This window comes from Podarcis bocagei (genome assembly GCF_964188305.1).
Source record: "Podarcis bocagei genome assembly, chromosome: 13".
Lineage (NCBI taxonomy): Eukaryota > Metazoa > Chordata > Lepidosauria > Squamata > Lacertidae > Podarcis > Podarcis bocagei.
In genome coordinates this window covers 35,339,040-35,353,722 of record NC_138138.1, presented here as the reverse complement: position 1 = coordinate 35,353,722, position 14,683 = coordinate 35,339,040, and the positions used below count along the sequence as shown (strand labels likewise).

Sequence of the window (14,683 nt, the reverse complement as noted above, 5' to 3'; positions counted from 1 at the left end):
TATGGGGTGTCAAGAATCTGGTGATAGAGGTGAATGGCTGCTTTGTGCATTCAAGAGCAGAATTAAATATTTATAACATTTCCTAAGAGAGTGTCACAAGACTATTTCTCTCCTAACCCCCTCCCCCCCTGCATTTGATACTATCGCCTAATAAAGGCTTGCAGAGCAACATTGCTCAAATTCCTCTCAATTTAAGAGTCACCTCAGGTCAGAGAGAAGTATTTCTCAATCCAGGTGTCAAGGTTCAAAGAGTTTATTGTGAAGGGAAGGAAAGAGATAGACAAGGAAATGCGGGAGCCCACATACCAGACGGGGCTCCTTTACTCACATGATGGGTGGGGAAGAGGATTTCACCACAGAGTTACGGAGATACGTGCGTGTTACAAAAATATGTCACATGATACACAGTACAAACAATAAATAAAGTCATAAATATATACACTTGGCACCATGCTGGTAAATCAACTTCATGTCATGAAATAAACCAGGCCAGAATGTCTATAGCAGCTGAGATTTTGCATTGGTGAGAACAGCAAAACCCCATGAACAGAGGTAGCGAATGGTAGGTTTGGTGTATCTGATATATATGTTGTTGAAAGGAAGAAAAGGCCCTTGGGTATAGGGCAGTATATAAATTCAATAAATAATAATAATAATAATAATAATAATAATAATAATAACTCCTGTGCCCCCTGAACATCCACATCATACATTTGAAGCACTCTTCTATCCCTTTAACAGTCATCATGGCTCCTCCCCCAAAGAATCCTGGGAACTGTAGTTTATTAAGGGTTCTGAGTCCACAGACCTACAGTTCCCAGCACCCATAAGAAACTACAGTTCCCAGGATTCTCAACGACTGGTATAAGAGTGTTTTAAAGGTATGGTGTGGTTGTATGTCGTAACATACTTTTTATTCAGAAGCAAGAAAGAACTGGTTTATCCTGAGTGTGAGGCTAGCTTTCCTCCTCTGCTATATCTTTAGGCAGTATAATTCCCAGAGGGGGATAGTCTGGGCTTTAGACTATCCACCCCCATCTTTTAAGACACCGAGGATCAAACTGCACATGTTGTTAAGAGATCTGTCCAATTTCTGTGGTTCTCAAAGTTACAGCAACTGTGAAGCCCCCCTAAATTGGATCAAAACCACAGGAGAGATAAGGGGCAACCTTTCCTCCACTCCATATTCCCTGCTCTTTCCAGGAAGAGGTCTGCTCTATACAACACTGTGTTCAAGCATCTCTTGCCTACCTGTCAAGCTTTCCCCATGAAAACCCACCCCTTAAAGTTGAATGAGAGCAAACATCAATTCGGGTTTTCTGTGGATTGACGCTTGCTCTGATTGAGCTTTAAAGAATGGGTTTTCACAGGGAAAGCTCAGGAGCATAAAAATGGTGCTCAGTTTTAAATCGCAGACTGTGCCTGGAAAGAGCAGAGGAAAAGCTAAGTGTGGATAAGCCTAGAGTGTGTGTAGTCCCATCTACGTTTGGCTCTGACTCCCTGCACCCCTTTGACTCTGAGCCTGAAGGCTTTGAAAGATTACCTCAAGGGAATGCAACCTGCAACAGCAAAAGGTTGCCCATCCCTGCTTTAGTAGCCGTGTGACAGGCAGAAATCACATGGTTGACATGAATCATTAGGTTGGTTGTTTTTTTTTGCTGCTGCATCACATGGTTGACACGAGACAACCATGTGATGCAGCAGCAAAAGAAGCTAATGCTATTCTGGGCTGCATCAACAGAAGTGTAGTGTCCAGATCAAGGGAGGTAATCGTACCACTCTGTTCTGCCTTGATCAGACCACAACTGGAATGCTGTGTCCAGTTCTGACAGCCAAAATTTGAGAAGGCTATTGACAAGCTAGAACGTGTGCAGAGGAGGACAACCAAGATGATCAAGGATCTGGAAACCAAGCCTTATGAGGAACAGTTGAGGGAGTTGGGTATGTTTAGCCTGGAAAACAGGAGACTGAGAGAAGATATGATAGTCATCTTTAAATATCTCAAGGGCTGTCACATAGAAGGTAGAGCAAGCTTGTTTTCTCCTGATCTGGTGGGTTATGGGTCAATGGCTTCAGGTTACAAGAAAGGAGATTCCAACTAAATATCTGGAAGAACTTTCTGACAGTAAGAGCTGTTTGACAGTGGAACAGACTCTCTCGAGGGTGGTGGACTTTCCTTCTTTGGAGGTTTTTAAGAGAGGTTGGACTCCATCTGTAATGGATTCTCTAGTTGAGATTCCTTCGTTGCATGATTTGGACTAGATGACCCTTAGGGTCACTTCAAGCTCTACAATCTATGATTCTTTGAAATCAACAATAGGTGATATTCTGTCCATTGCATCTCCTCCATGCTAGGAGGAAGGCCCACCTGCTGATTTCAGCCTGCTTGCTATCTGCTAGAGGTGATGAACCCTGAGGGAGGGGGATTTTGCTCAGTGAGATACAACACATGCATGCAGAAGCTACCTGGTTGGACACCTGGAATTTATTGATAGGGATGGGGAATGTTCCCACCTGAAACCCTGGAGAGCTGCTGCCAGCCAGTCAGTAATGAGATAGATGGACCTGACTTGGTATAAAGCCACTTCTTGCACTGACTGGCTAAATGACAGCAACCCTATGACCTTTTCCTGGAGCTTAAGACAGATCTGAGCATGGATATGAACATAAGAAGAGTCAGCTATCTTAGGCCAATGGCCCACCTAGTTCAGCAGAAGAAGATCAAAAGAACCGTTCTTGGGAACTGGAATCCTGCCTGCATATCCTCACATTTTAAGGAGAGAGGCCTCTGATAGCCACAAGAGCAGAGCCACTTCCAGATTTGAGGGGTCCCCAGGCAAAATGCCTTCTGATGGGCCCCTGACATTAACCCTACAACAAGCTTAGTAGTGGAGGGCAGCAGGAGTAGTGTGAACTGTGGTGAGTGGACCACAATTGTAACTACCCACATTGTCCCAATGGAGCACCACTCCATAGGCAGTTTAAGCCAGCAGCTTCCCAGCCACCGGATAGGTTTTTTTGTAAGCCTGAGCATGGGTTGAAGGAGGACCAACAGGGCCACAACATGTTTTAGCATGGATATGGCTGAGGATGCCAACTGAGTACTATCGCTGGGCATGCTCAGTGGCTGAGAAAAAAATATCCAGGTGTGAATCTTTCTGCTCCAATCCCTTGCAGCAAAACTTGTTTCTGGAGTGGAGGACTGAGTCCATGAAGAAAAACGTGAAATAAATTTCAGAAATGGTAATGGGGATGGGATATCCCCTTAATTTCTGAATGCCCACAAATTTCTGTATCAGAAAGGCCAAGAAGGACTGCTTTAGCCGACAGTCACTTCTTAAAACCATACAGCGGCAGAGCTTGAAGTCTCCTTGATGGCCTCACTGGCAGTTCTGATGATCTCCATCCTCTTCCAAACTAAGCCTGCAGGATTAGCACAAAGGTCTCCCCAGGAAAAAGGGGCTGCCCTCCTTTTCCAGAGAGTCTACTCAGAAGATAGTAGCAAAACGACAGTGGCTATGATGATGGAGATGAAGCTAAGACTTCCAGCTGATGCTCCATTGATGGTGCTTCTGTTGTTCACCGTTGACCCATGGCCCTTGGTTTCCACACTGGTGAAAGTCAGCTCTGGTATCAGGCTGTGGATCCATGACTGATAGGATGTGACACGGGCATAAACACCAGGGCGATTCTTCTGTGCACACCCTTCTCCCCAGCTCACCACGCCTGCGAGGAGCCAGGAGTCCCCCATTCGGCAGGCTAGTGGTCCTCCTGAATCACCCTGTGCAGAGAAAACCCAAATAGATTATGGGAGATGCAGGCACAGGCAGTGGGCAGAGCAAGCCAATTGGCACCTGGGGTGGCGCGCGTGCCCTGCGCCAAGGGCCAGGGCCAGCCGCCCACGGGGCAGGGCAAGCCAGGGCAGGACATTCCACAGGGCCTCCAAGGAGTCTGCCTGCCTCCTCCCATTGAGCCACTCTACAGCTGAGGCGGAGGCAGTGGGTGGGACAGCACGGAGCCTGTGGGTACCCAAGCCATTGTGTCACTCACAGGAGAGATGCGTGGCTCGGCTGCACTGCAGGCTCTGTGGTGAGTGCCGCCACGCATTTTGTCACCCCCCTCAGTGGTGACACCTGGGGCGGCCCACCCCCACTGCATCCCTCTTCCACCGCCTCTGGGCACAGGGAAGGGAGCTGATGCCCAAGAGCTATGGCAAGGGCAGTAGCTCAGTAGCAGAGCATCTGCTTTGCATTTGGAAGGTCCCAAGTTTAATGTCTAGCAGATTCAGGTAGGACTGGGAGGGAGTCTTAGCTGAAACACTGGCGAGCTGCTGCCTCTCAGTGCAGGTGAGATTGAACTAGATGGACTAAAGATCTGGATGTACTAATAATGGACTAAAACTGATCTGGGTCTCACCTGGCAGGCATCCCGATGTCCAGCAGCAAAGCCAGCACATATCATGTCATTTTTAATGTCCTTTGTGAGTTTGAGCTCTCCGGAGTCTTGGTGATAGAGGGCATTGCATGTGTTTGTGCTGATTATGGGGACCTCTATCTTTTGGAGTATATCAGAGGTTCGCTGTTTGTCTGAAACAGGAGCAAGATAAGAGAATCAGTGCCATTGTATAATGAAACATTAAAATGGTGATGCTCTGCAACCAAAGGGATTTCATTTCTGTCTCCCTGGAGTTATTGGAACAGACTGGGAATGATTGCAGACTGCATTCTTTGCAAATCCCTGTGCATGGACCAGGTCTTTGCTACCTACCAGATTTTGCATGTCACAGAATGGTCACTGCATTTATCAGAAATTTAGAGCTATGCAGATTGCAGATTTAAGTTTCAAAAGACTATATATATAAATATATATCCGCTTCAATATGTATTTTGAGAGAAGATACACTTTATAAATCCATTTTTTAAGAGGATTTCATAAAACAAACAAATTCAAGTACAAAATGGAATTATGGTTAAAATTATGTGAGTGACAGGTTCTAGACATATATCCCTGTTTGTATAATTGGCTTACAAGTTGTCACACATCACCCAAAAGATTTCAAAGAGAGACTCCTTTGTTAGCTGCAATTTATTTGCAGACCTGACACTAACAGACTTTGGATTCAATAGGGGATTAGGAATGGCTCACTCACCACAAAAGGTAATTGTCCCTGTTTAGGCATTAATGTACATTATTCATCTTGCTTGGCCAATTCATCACCAGTTGGGAGCGTGTCACACCCACTCTTTTTCCTCTTTTGATGGGATCTCATTTTCATTTTTCTTGGCATACGATTGTGGCACACCTGTCTCTTAGATTGCTCAGCTTTCGGGCCTCGCTTTCTAAAGACATTCTGACACTCTATCATCTTTCTATCATCTTTCTATCTATCTATCATCTATCTATCTATCTATCTATCTATCTATCTATCTATCATCTATCTATCTATCTCTATCTATCTATCTCTATCTATCATCTATCATCTATCATCTATCATCTATCATCTATCATCTATCTATCATCTATCTATCTATCTATCTATCTATCTATCTATCTATCTATCATCTATCTATCTATCTATCTATCTATCTATATCTATCTATCTCTATCTATCATCTATCTATCTATCATCTATCTATCTATCTATCTATCTATCTATCTATCTATATCTATCTATCATCTATATCTATCTATCTATCTATCTATCTATCTATCTATCTATCATATCTATCTATCTATCTATCATCTATCTATCTATCTATCATCTATAATCTATCTATCATCTATCTCTATCTATCTATCTATATCTATCTATCTATCTATCTATCTATCTATCTATCTATCATCTATCTATCATCTATCTATCTAATCTATCTATCTACCATCTATCTATCATCTATCTATCTATCTATCATCTATCTATCTATCTATCTATCTATCTATCTATCTATCTATCTATCAATCATCTATCTATCTATCTATCTATCTATCTATCTATCTATCATCATCTATCTATCTATCATCTATCTATCTATCATCTATATCTATCATCTATCATCTATCTATCTATCTATCTATCATCTATCTATCTATCATCTATCTATCTATCTATCTATCTATCTATCTATCTATCTATCTATCATCTATCTATCTATCTATCTATCTATCTATCTATCATCTATCTATCTATCTATCTATCTATCTATCTATCTATCATCTATCATCTATCTATCATCTATCTATCTGTCTGTCTATATCTATCTATCATCTATCACCTATCCATTCACACCTTGAGGGTCCCACACCATGCATCTAATGAAGAAGGCATGTGAAAGCTTCTGGCCCCATAGATGTGCTAAGATGGAATCCTATTCACACACTTGCCAGGGCATAAGTCACATTGAGCTACATGATTTTTTTCTTCTGAACAGACTCATTGCATTGTTCATGTTTAAGGTGCCATTTGGTTCATTGTTTTTAATGAGAACTTATATTCTGTTGTTGGGAACTAGACCATTAGGGTAGAGATTACATCCCCTGGCTTTCCCCCTAATGGATTTCTATTTTGTATCTATATTATCTTACAATTCATCTTTTGTAAATTGCTATTCCCATTATACAATAGTGGTAGTAACAGTAACAATAATTAAAAAAACAGTAGTAGTGGTAGTTTATTAATGCTTGGGCCATAGGCCATTCACATATAAGATAAATAGGTACAATACAAAAACCAATAGTATAAAATACTGCATAAAATCACATTGCTACCTAGCAATGATAAAAATTACAAATATTTTATAGGTGATATAGAATATTTTTTTGATTATAGAATGCTCTTATGAACTAAGCTGGAATTATCTTTAGTTTGGAACCAGGCATTCAGGAGGAAACAATGGTTGCTACCAACCAAACTTTTTAAATAGCTTGACAACTTCTCTCCTTGCCTCTACCACTGGGCACAACTTAATTTGCCTTTAAGAGCTGTATAAATAAACAGAAATCCAGCAAGTAGAGCATTTCCTGACCTGCAGATGGTGCTACAGCTGGATTTCTTCACTTGCAGGACTTCTGCCTGTCACAAAACTGTTAGAGACACAGTAGCCAAAAATTACAAACTCCAGACTAGACCTGCTGCCTTGTGTCTGTGAACTGCTATTGTTAGGGATTAACTGGAGAAATCAGAGAGAGAGAGAGAGAGAGAGAGAGAGAGAGAGAGAGAGAGAGAGAGAGAAGCTGGAGCATTATAGACTCAGGCGTGCAGAGCTAAGGTCTCTCACTCCCTACCATAAAGTATATATTGGTTTCATAACACTAGAACTGCCGGGTCTTCTTCCAGAAGGATCTTGGGAATTGGAGTTTGGTGAGGGGTGATGATTCTCTGTTAAAGATTCTTAACTCCTCCCACACCCAGAATTACAATTCCCAGGACTCCCAAGAAAGAGGGAATGGCTGTTAAACCACTTACAGTCTGTAGCATAAATTCCCCTCTAATGCAGCCTTCTCCAACCTGGTACCTTCCAGATGTTTTAGACTACTGTTCCTATAATTTCCTCACCATTGGCCATGCTGGGGTGGCTGATAGGAGTTATCCCCAGTTTGTTTCAGCAGAGGGAGTCGATCTGCTAAACGGCCTCGGTCCAGTATACCTGAAGGAGCGTCTCCACCTCCATCATTCTTCCCAGACACCGAGGGCCTTCTGGCGGTTCCCTCCCTGCGAGAAGCCAGGTTACAGGGAACCAGGCAGAGGGCCTTCTTGGTAGTGGCACCCACCCTGTGGAACGCCCTCCCACCAGATGTCAAGGAGAAAAATAACTACCAAACTTTTAGAAAACATCTGAAGGCAGCCCTGTTTAGGGAAGCTTTTAATGTTTAATAGGTTATTGTATTTTAGTGTTTTGTTGGAAGCCGCCCAGAGTGGCTGGGGAAACCTAGCTAGATGGGCGGGGTATAAATAAATTTTATTATTATTATTATTATTATTATTATTATTATTATTGTTGTTGTTGTTGTTGTTGTTGTTGTTGTTGTTGTTGTTAATTATTATTATTATTATTATTATTATTATTATTATTATTATTATTATTATTATCTCTCTCTTTTGAACCTACCTGTGCCTTGCACATCTCCCCAACCCGTGACCCAACACATGTGTCCTGGGGGGAAGACGACATCGGAATCAGGGACACAGATGGGGACGATCCATTGAGAGAAATTCACTGGCCTGTCCAGCTGCAGCAGAGCAATGTCTCCGGATTTCACATCCCCCTCATATATAGGATTGAGGATGATACGTTTCACAGCGGTGGTGATGGAATGGGGACCAGGACTGGAGAGTTTCAGTGCTCCGAGCATTACTGTGAAGTTGGAAGGGGTGCTGAGCCTAGAGAGACACAATGGGGTTGAGGAGACAGAGAGAATGTCAGTGAATTCTTATCCTTAGGGTTAAGTGGATGGAACAGGTTAAGGAGTTGGGTTGTGTGAAACAAATCCCATTATTTCCCATTTTTAGTTTGCACCCCCAATTTAAAAAAAGTTCAGTTTGATTTTTTTCAGCTGATCTTTCAGGATTATCTCTAGATAAATAAAACTATTAAGTAAACATTCAAAATAATGCTGTTATTTTAAAATAATGATTTTAAATAATTTAAAAATCAGCTGAAATCTATTCAAAAACTAGTTAAATAAGAAAGTTTTAGCCTGGTGCTGAAAGCTTTTCAAGCTCGTTGGCAGGCAAGCAGCCCAGAGAGGTATATTCCAGAACCAGGGAGCCACCAATGAAAAGGCTCATTTTCCAATCACCATCCACCAATGTTCTGAGGGTGGGGGCACCCAGTGAAGGGCGTCTGAGACACATCTTGGAGTATGGGCAGATTCCAGTGGAAGGATGTAGCACTTCGGTTCTTTTCGTTGCAAGCTCCTTCAATAGCCCTTCAATTACTGTTGGGTTTAGAGATTTGGGGAGAAAAAAAACACCACCAATGTGTAAAATGGTGGTGTAAAACATCAGGCTTTGTGGAGGGTGGGGCAACTTTCACTGGCTTTCCTTCAGTGCTTTTGCATGGCTGGAATGTGAATCATGAAACTCCCACTTGCCTGGATGGACAACAGGGAGATGTGTCTATATGCATATAAGGTAAAGGGACCCCTGACCATTAGGTCCAGCCGTGGCTGACTCTGGGGTTGCGGCGCTCATCTCGCTTTATTGGCCGAGGGAGCTGGTGTACAGCTTCCGGGTCATGTGGCCAGCATGACTAAGCCACTTCTGGCAAACCAGAGCTGTGCACGGAAATGCCGTTTACCTTCCCGCCAGAGCGGTACCTATTTATCTACTTTCACTTTGATGTGCTTTCGAACTGCTAGGTTGGCAGGAGCAGGGACCGAGCAACGGGAGCTCACCCCGTCACAGGGATTTGAACTGCCAACCTTCTGATCAGCAAGTCCTAGGCTCTGTGGTTTAACCCACAGCGCCACCCGCGTCCCTCTATATGCATACAGAAGCCTCCATCTTCAGTGTGGCTGCAATGCAGCCTAGCGTATAATGGTAAGAATCACAGACTTTGCCTTGCATACTTTTGCCTCTGCTCCTCTCCCCGCTGACATGTGTCCCATCGCAGGAGATTGTCCATGAGAGTATGAGGCCCTCAGACTGGTTCACCATCCCTGCTGTAAAGCACTGGGCTGGTCCAACCCAAGTTAGTAATTTATAGATAGTACTGGAATCAGTGGGCATTTTTGAACTCAGTGCTGTCCACCAGTGCTGTCTACAGCTGTGCACAAGCGATTGACCAGTGCACGTAGCTTAAGTTCTTCATTTTGTTCCAAACAAGCCATGATCTGAAGGTTCATTCTTGGCTTCCTGCTTGCCGTTCTGCATCTATTTTCACACAGCTTTCGCTGAAATCGATGCATTGAAGCCGAAGTATGGACAAAAAACCCCCCACCCCTGACTGAATTAGGCCAGTTATGATAAACAATATTGTCCTGAGAAATCCGTGAGCATGAAGCGAAGCCCTTAAAAATGAATATTTCAACATTCAGCATTGAAAGCTGACTTTGTAAAATGTGTGTGAAATCTAATTTCAGTGATACTTGAGGGATGGATGGGATTGGAAAGGCATACTTACAGTTTAAAACAATGTGAGGCTGTGATGACCCACTGATCAGTGATGAGGGACCCTCCGCAGTGGTACGCTCCATCCAACCTTATGCTGACCTGCCAAGGCCATTCTCCATCCTGCGAGTCTTTCCCCCCTATGATCCGGTTTAGGATTCCCTGTTTTCCACATACTGAGGAAGATATCATTATTAGGGCAGGTCTCTCAATGGCTATTAAGCATAATTGTTAAATAGAGCTTCTGTGTTCTAATGCAGCAGACCAGTATATATGGCACACCAGTTACTAGTATAACTGTGCACCAGTTGCTAGGGGACAAGGCAACACAGGATGCTTCTATGGTCCTGAATGCATCTACTTGGCCACTGTAGGTTGTGGTGTGGCTCAGGGAACCAGCCAGTCTGCCATGCCCCTTTTCAGGCTACTCCATTCCATCTTCTTTTCCCTAAGTTTTCCACCCATCCCCACACAGTGGACATACCATTCTGTAGCCATTGAGCATGTCCAGTCCTTATTATAATATTTTTTTCCAGCCCTTCAGTTCCTCCTCCCATATATATATATATATATATATATATATATATAGTTTCTGCAAACCATGGGATTCCCCCAAACTTGCCAATATCACCCACTTGACAGTCACATTCTGGCACCATAAAGAATGGCCCTCAGAGAATCAGGCTATGTGCATATCATACATTTAAAGTATCCGTCCTTGTAAGACCAGCAATTCCCAGTACCCTTAGTTAACTACACTTCTCAGGTTTCTTGGATAGGAAATGTGCTCTAAATGTATGGCGTGTATGCAGCCTGTGTCTCATGTTCATCTATAGGGTGATATTGCAGTTTTAGGGTGCATGTCCTTGTGAGGCAAGCCACTAGTACTAGTCTAATTGGTTAGTGTTATAGCAGCCACGATCCACAGGGCTCTGTGACCAAGACCACCCTTCTCCACAGGGATTCCTTATCTCTAAACATTTTAATTGAATAATTTTCCTAATTAAAAACTCACCGGCTTCAAGCACAATAAAAGCATATAGAAACAGTACTCACTTCTGCTTGCATAACTTGGGTTGGCATCTGAAAAGAAAAGAAAAAGGGGTCAAAACAAAATCAATGCAGAAATCCTTGGACTTGCAGATCTGTGTTGTTGGATTCAGCCCATTATCTTGAAAAGACTTGCCAGATGGCTATATTAAATGTAAATATTGTGGCTGAGAGCTATACATTCATCCCCCATGTTGTTTTGGATTCAGAACTAGCCTGCGTTGGGCATTGTAATTGTTGCAACTAAGACGTGCCTTCCTTGATTCTGCCAATGCATTTAAGGAACCAGCCAAATACTCAAAACATGGCTCATCTTCCTGACTTTCAAGTCCATTCTACTCTGTTCATGGTGAGAATGAAGTGAAAAAAGACAAGACAGGCGTTTAATCATCACATTAATTTATATCAACACAGGAAATTGCTTTATCCTAAGTCAGAACCTGGGGCATTTTGCAATCAAAACACATGCTCTACCACTGAGCTACAGCCCTTCAGACTATATACTGACAAGTATATTTTTTTAAAAATACTTCATTTTTTATTTTTTTATAATATTTTATTAGGTTTTATCAATAGAAAAGTTCAGAAAAATACAAAAACAGAAAAATACAAAATTACAAAATACAAAAAATACAAACATTAAACACAAAAAAGAAGAAAAAACACATATAAAAGAAAACAAAAACTCCCTCTTTCTTTATTTCTCATCTTTAGTTAACTTATTTTCCTGACTTCCTCACGTCTCCCTTTTTTGTATTCCTTTTTAAAAATTGGTTCAGCAAATTCATGTCCTATTAGTTTATCTATTATCAATTCCCATCTTACATTTTACCTTGTTGCTAGAACCCCTTCAATTCATTTCGTTTTTTTAAAAATACTTCAAAATAAATTGCTTTAAGAATGAGCAGTTGATTACACTTGTCATTAGTTCTATCTTTTTTTTTTTTGAAAATTCTAACGTAATCATCTCCTATTTGGGTTGAAAATATAGCCTACTTGTAAGACCTTGGAACTGGGCCCTCTAGAAACTCAGATTCAAGATGACTAATTTTCACTAAAGCAGTTAAGGTCTTGCAAAGTCTGCTTGCCACACATCGATCAGCACCAACTGGCAGCTCTGGTTTGGCAAATGATAACTTGACTTCAAGATGTATTGTAAACATTTACACCCCTTGATACCGCCACTAACAGCTTACAATACCCTAAGCCAATAAAAACATTAAACAAACTAAAACGTTATAAGTAAAGCTTAAAAGCAAAGACATATAGAAATAAAAACTTCAACTTTGTAATTAAAACCCACTAAAATTCAGATAAAGTAAGGCACTTTTTTCTGCCCACCTAAAAGTCATCTGGGTGGGACTAATCTAACTTTTCTTGGGAGTGAATGCCGTAACCAGGATCCTTCCAAAGAGAAGACTGACTCAAGCTCCTATTAGCCAAGTCTCTTTAGGTGGTGAGATAGAAAAAATGAACTTTGATGATAATTGGAGCCAGTGTGGTGTAGTGGTTAAGAGCGGTGGACTCGTAATCTGGTGAACCAGGTTCGATTCCCCGCTCCTCCACATGCAGCTGCTGGGTGACCTTGGGCCAGTCACACTTCTTTGAAGTCTCTCAGCCCCACTCACCTCACAGAGTGTTTGTTGTGGGGGAGGAAGGGAAAGGAGATTGTTAGCCGCTTTGAGACTCCTTCAGGTAGTGAAAGGCGGGATATCAAATCCAAACTCTTCTTCTTCTTCTTCTAATTGTAACCCTTGGGCAGGCTCATACAGGAAGAGACAGTCTTTTGGATAATCTGGTCCTAAACCATTTATGACTTTATAAATGATGGCCTAGGCCTTGCAAACTTGACTTGGTTTGCTTTGTTCTGGAAAACCTAGCTCAAACAAAGCATATCTTAATTTCAATTGATTGAGTTTAAAAGAAATTTAGGAATGCATATCCTATTGTCCAATGACCAGGCTGATCCAATGTGGGGAAGTCCTCTCATTCTTCAGGGTGGAATACAAAGGGCCAACAAGCCAAGTGAGGCTCATTCTTACAGTCTTTCACAATGCAATTCACCACCCATCACACAGTTTTTAAGTCGGTCCCCAGGACAGGCATTGGTGGTAGGCCCTCCTGCTGAGGTGCTGATCATCTTCCCCAGATTACTGTGTGGTGATGTGGGGTGGGGGTGGGGTCCAGTGTGCCCCCTACTGGTGGTGTGGAATATTAACTCATGCAGAAAAATGTTCCACTTACCCATCAACACCTGCAGAAGCATCAGTACCGTCAATCCCATTAACCTTCTTTTCCCTCGTGGCACTTGTCCTTGATGCCCCATATTGCTACAGCTTTCTTCTTCTTCTTCTTCTTCTTCTTCTTCTTCTTCTTCTTCTTCTTCTTCTTCTTCTTCTGCTTCTGCTTCTGCTTCTGCTTCTGCTTCTGCCTTTTTAAATTGATTGTAGGTAAGCAGAGGTAGAATAATGCACTATTTCAAGAAGGAGCATCTGAGACACACTTTACTATTTATGTGGTGCAAGCTTTGGGTGCTTATATATGGCATCCCAGGAGGGCGTATTCACACTGGGAATGCTGCCAGATATGGGAGTTTGTCAGCTGGGAATGTTACGAAACCTGTTGGGTAAATGCTGCTTGATGCTTCTCACCTGCCTCCTTCCTTCCAAATGTCTTCATTTCCCTGTTTCTAACTCTATTGTATATCCATTTCCCTGTTTCTCATGACTGCTATGTAGCCTTTCTGCCAGAATCCTTCCTTCCCACTCATCACAGTGGTTTCTGCATGCACCATAAGGTCAACTCTCTCTGTCTTCAAAGACATCTCTACAATGTTCAGTTTGGTTTTCACTCCCTGCAGCTAGGAGTTTGTGTATTCCTTCCACTTTTCATGGGAAAGTGCCCACACAGTGTCATTTCAGCTATACCTTAACATGTTCTAACCCACCTCAACATTCAATAGGGGTGGTTCATGGGTGGACCTCAAAGTCCACTGTTAGAATGGTGGGAGAGGTACCGGTAGGTAGCTGATGATGGTGTTCTCATCTGTGTTACTGATCAAGCCTATTGCTGACCAGTGTGTTGGGATGCGGGTGGCGCTGTGGTCTAAACCACTGAGCCTCTTGGGCTTGCCGATCAGAAGGTTGGTGGTTCGAATCCCCATGATGGAGTGAGTTCCTGTTGCTCTGACCCAGCTCCTGCCAACCTAGCAGTTCGAAAGCACACCAGTGCAAGTAGATAAATAGGTATTGCTGCAGCACTCTGTGCGCTATGGTTTCCATCACGGTGTTCCATTGTGCCAGAAGCGGTTAAGTCATGCTGGCCACTTGACCTGGAAAGCTGTCTGTGGACAAATGCCAGCTCCCTTGGCCTGAAAGCGAGATGAGCACCACAACCCCATAGTCACCTTTGACGGGACTTAACCATCCAGGGATCCTTTGCCCTTAAAAAAAACAACAACAGAACAAAAACAAAAAAACTTTTAACCTGTATTTATAAGAGTATTGGACCAGGATTTAAATCCGC

The 14,683-nt window shown here is 42.5% G+C and overlaps 1 protein-coding gene across 1 annotated transcript; it reads right to left on the bottom strand.

Moving 5' to 3' along the window:
* Positions 1 to 237: 237 nt before the first annotated feature.
* LOC308571890 (serine protease 27-like) lies at positions 238 to 13,756 on the bottom strand. Its single transcript, XM_081167509.1, has 6 exons — positions 13,403 to 13,756; positions 11,165 to 11,191; positions 10,122 to 10,284; positions 8,106 to 8,377; positions 4,417 to 4,586; positions 238 to 3,781 (listed from the first exon to the last, which is right to left on the bottom strand). Exons 1-6 carry the CDS (start codon positions 13,482 to 13,484, stop codon positions 3,485 to 3,487), a joined length of 1,011 nt encoding a protein of 336 aa, XP_081023635.1. The 5' UTR covers positions 13,485 to 13,756; the 3' UTR covers positions 238 to 3,484.
* Positions 13,757 to 14,683: the final 927 nt, after the last annotated feature.

Bases quoted from the DNA above. Each gene is read 5' to 3' on its own strand.
- LOC308571890 (XM_081167509.1), bottom strand. From the start codon at position 13,484: ATGGGGCATCAAGGACAAGTGCCACGAGGGAAAAGAAGGTTAATGGGA. The intron at 4,587-8,105 runs GTAGGTTCAAAA...CTCCTGTTTCAG, and splicing joins GGGAGATGTGCAAGGCACAG to ACAAACAGCGAACCTCTGAT. The intron at 3,782-4,416 runs GTGAGACCCAGA...TTCTCTGCACAG, and splicing joins GACATCGGGATGCCTGCCAG to GGTGATTCAGGAGGACCACT.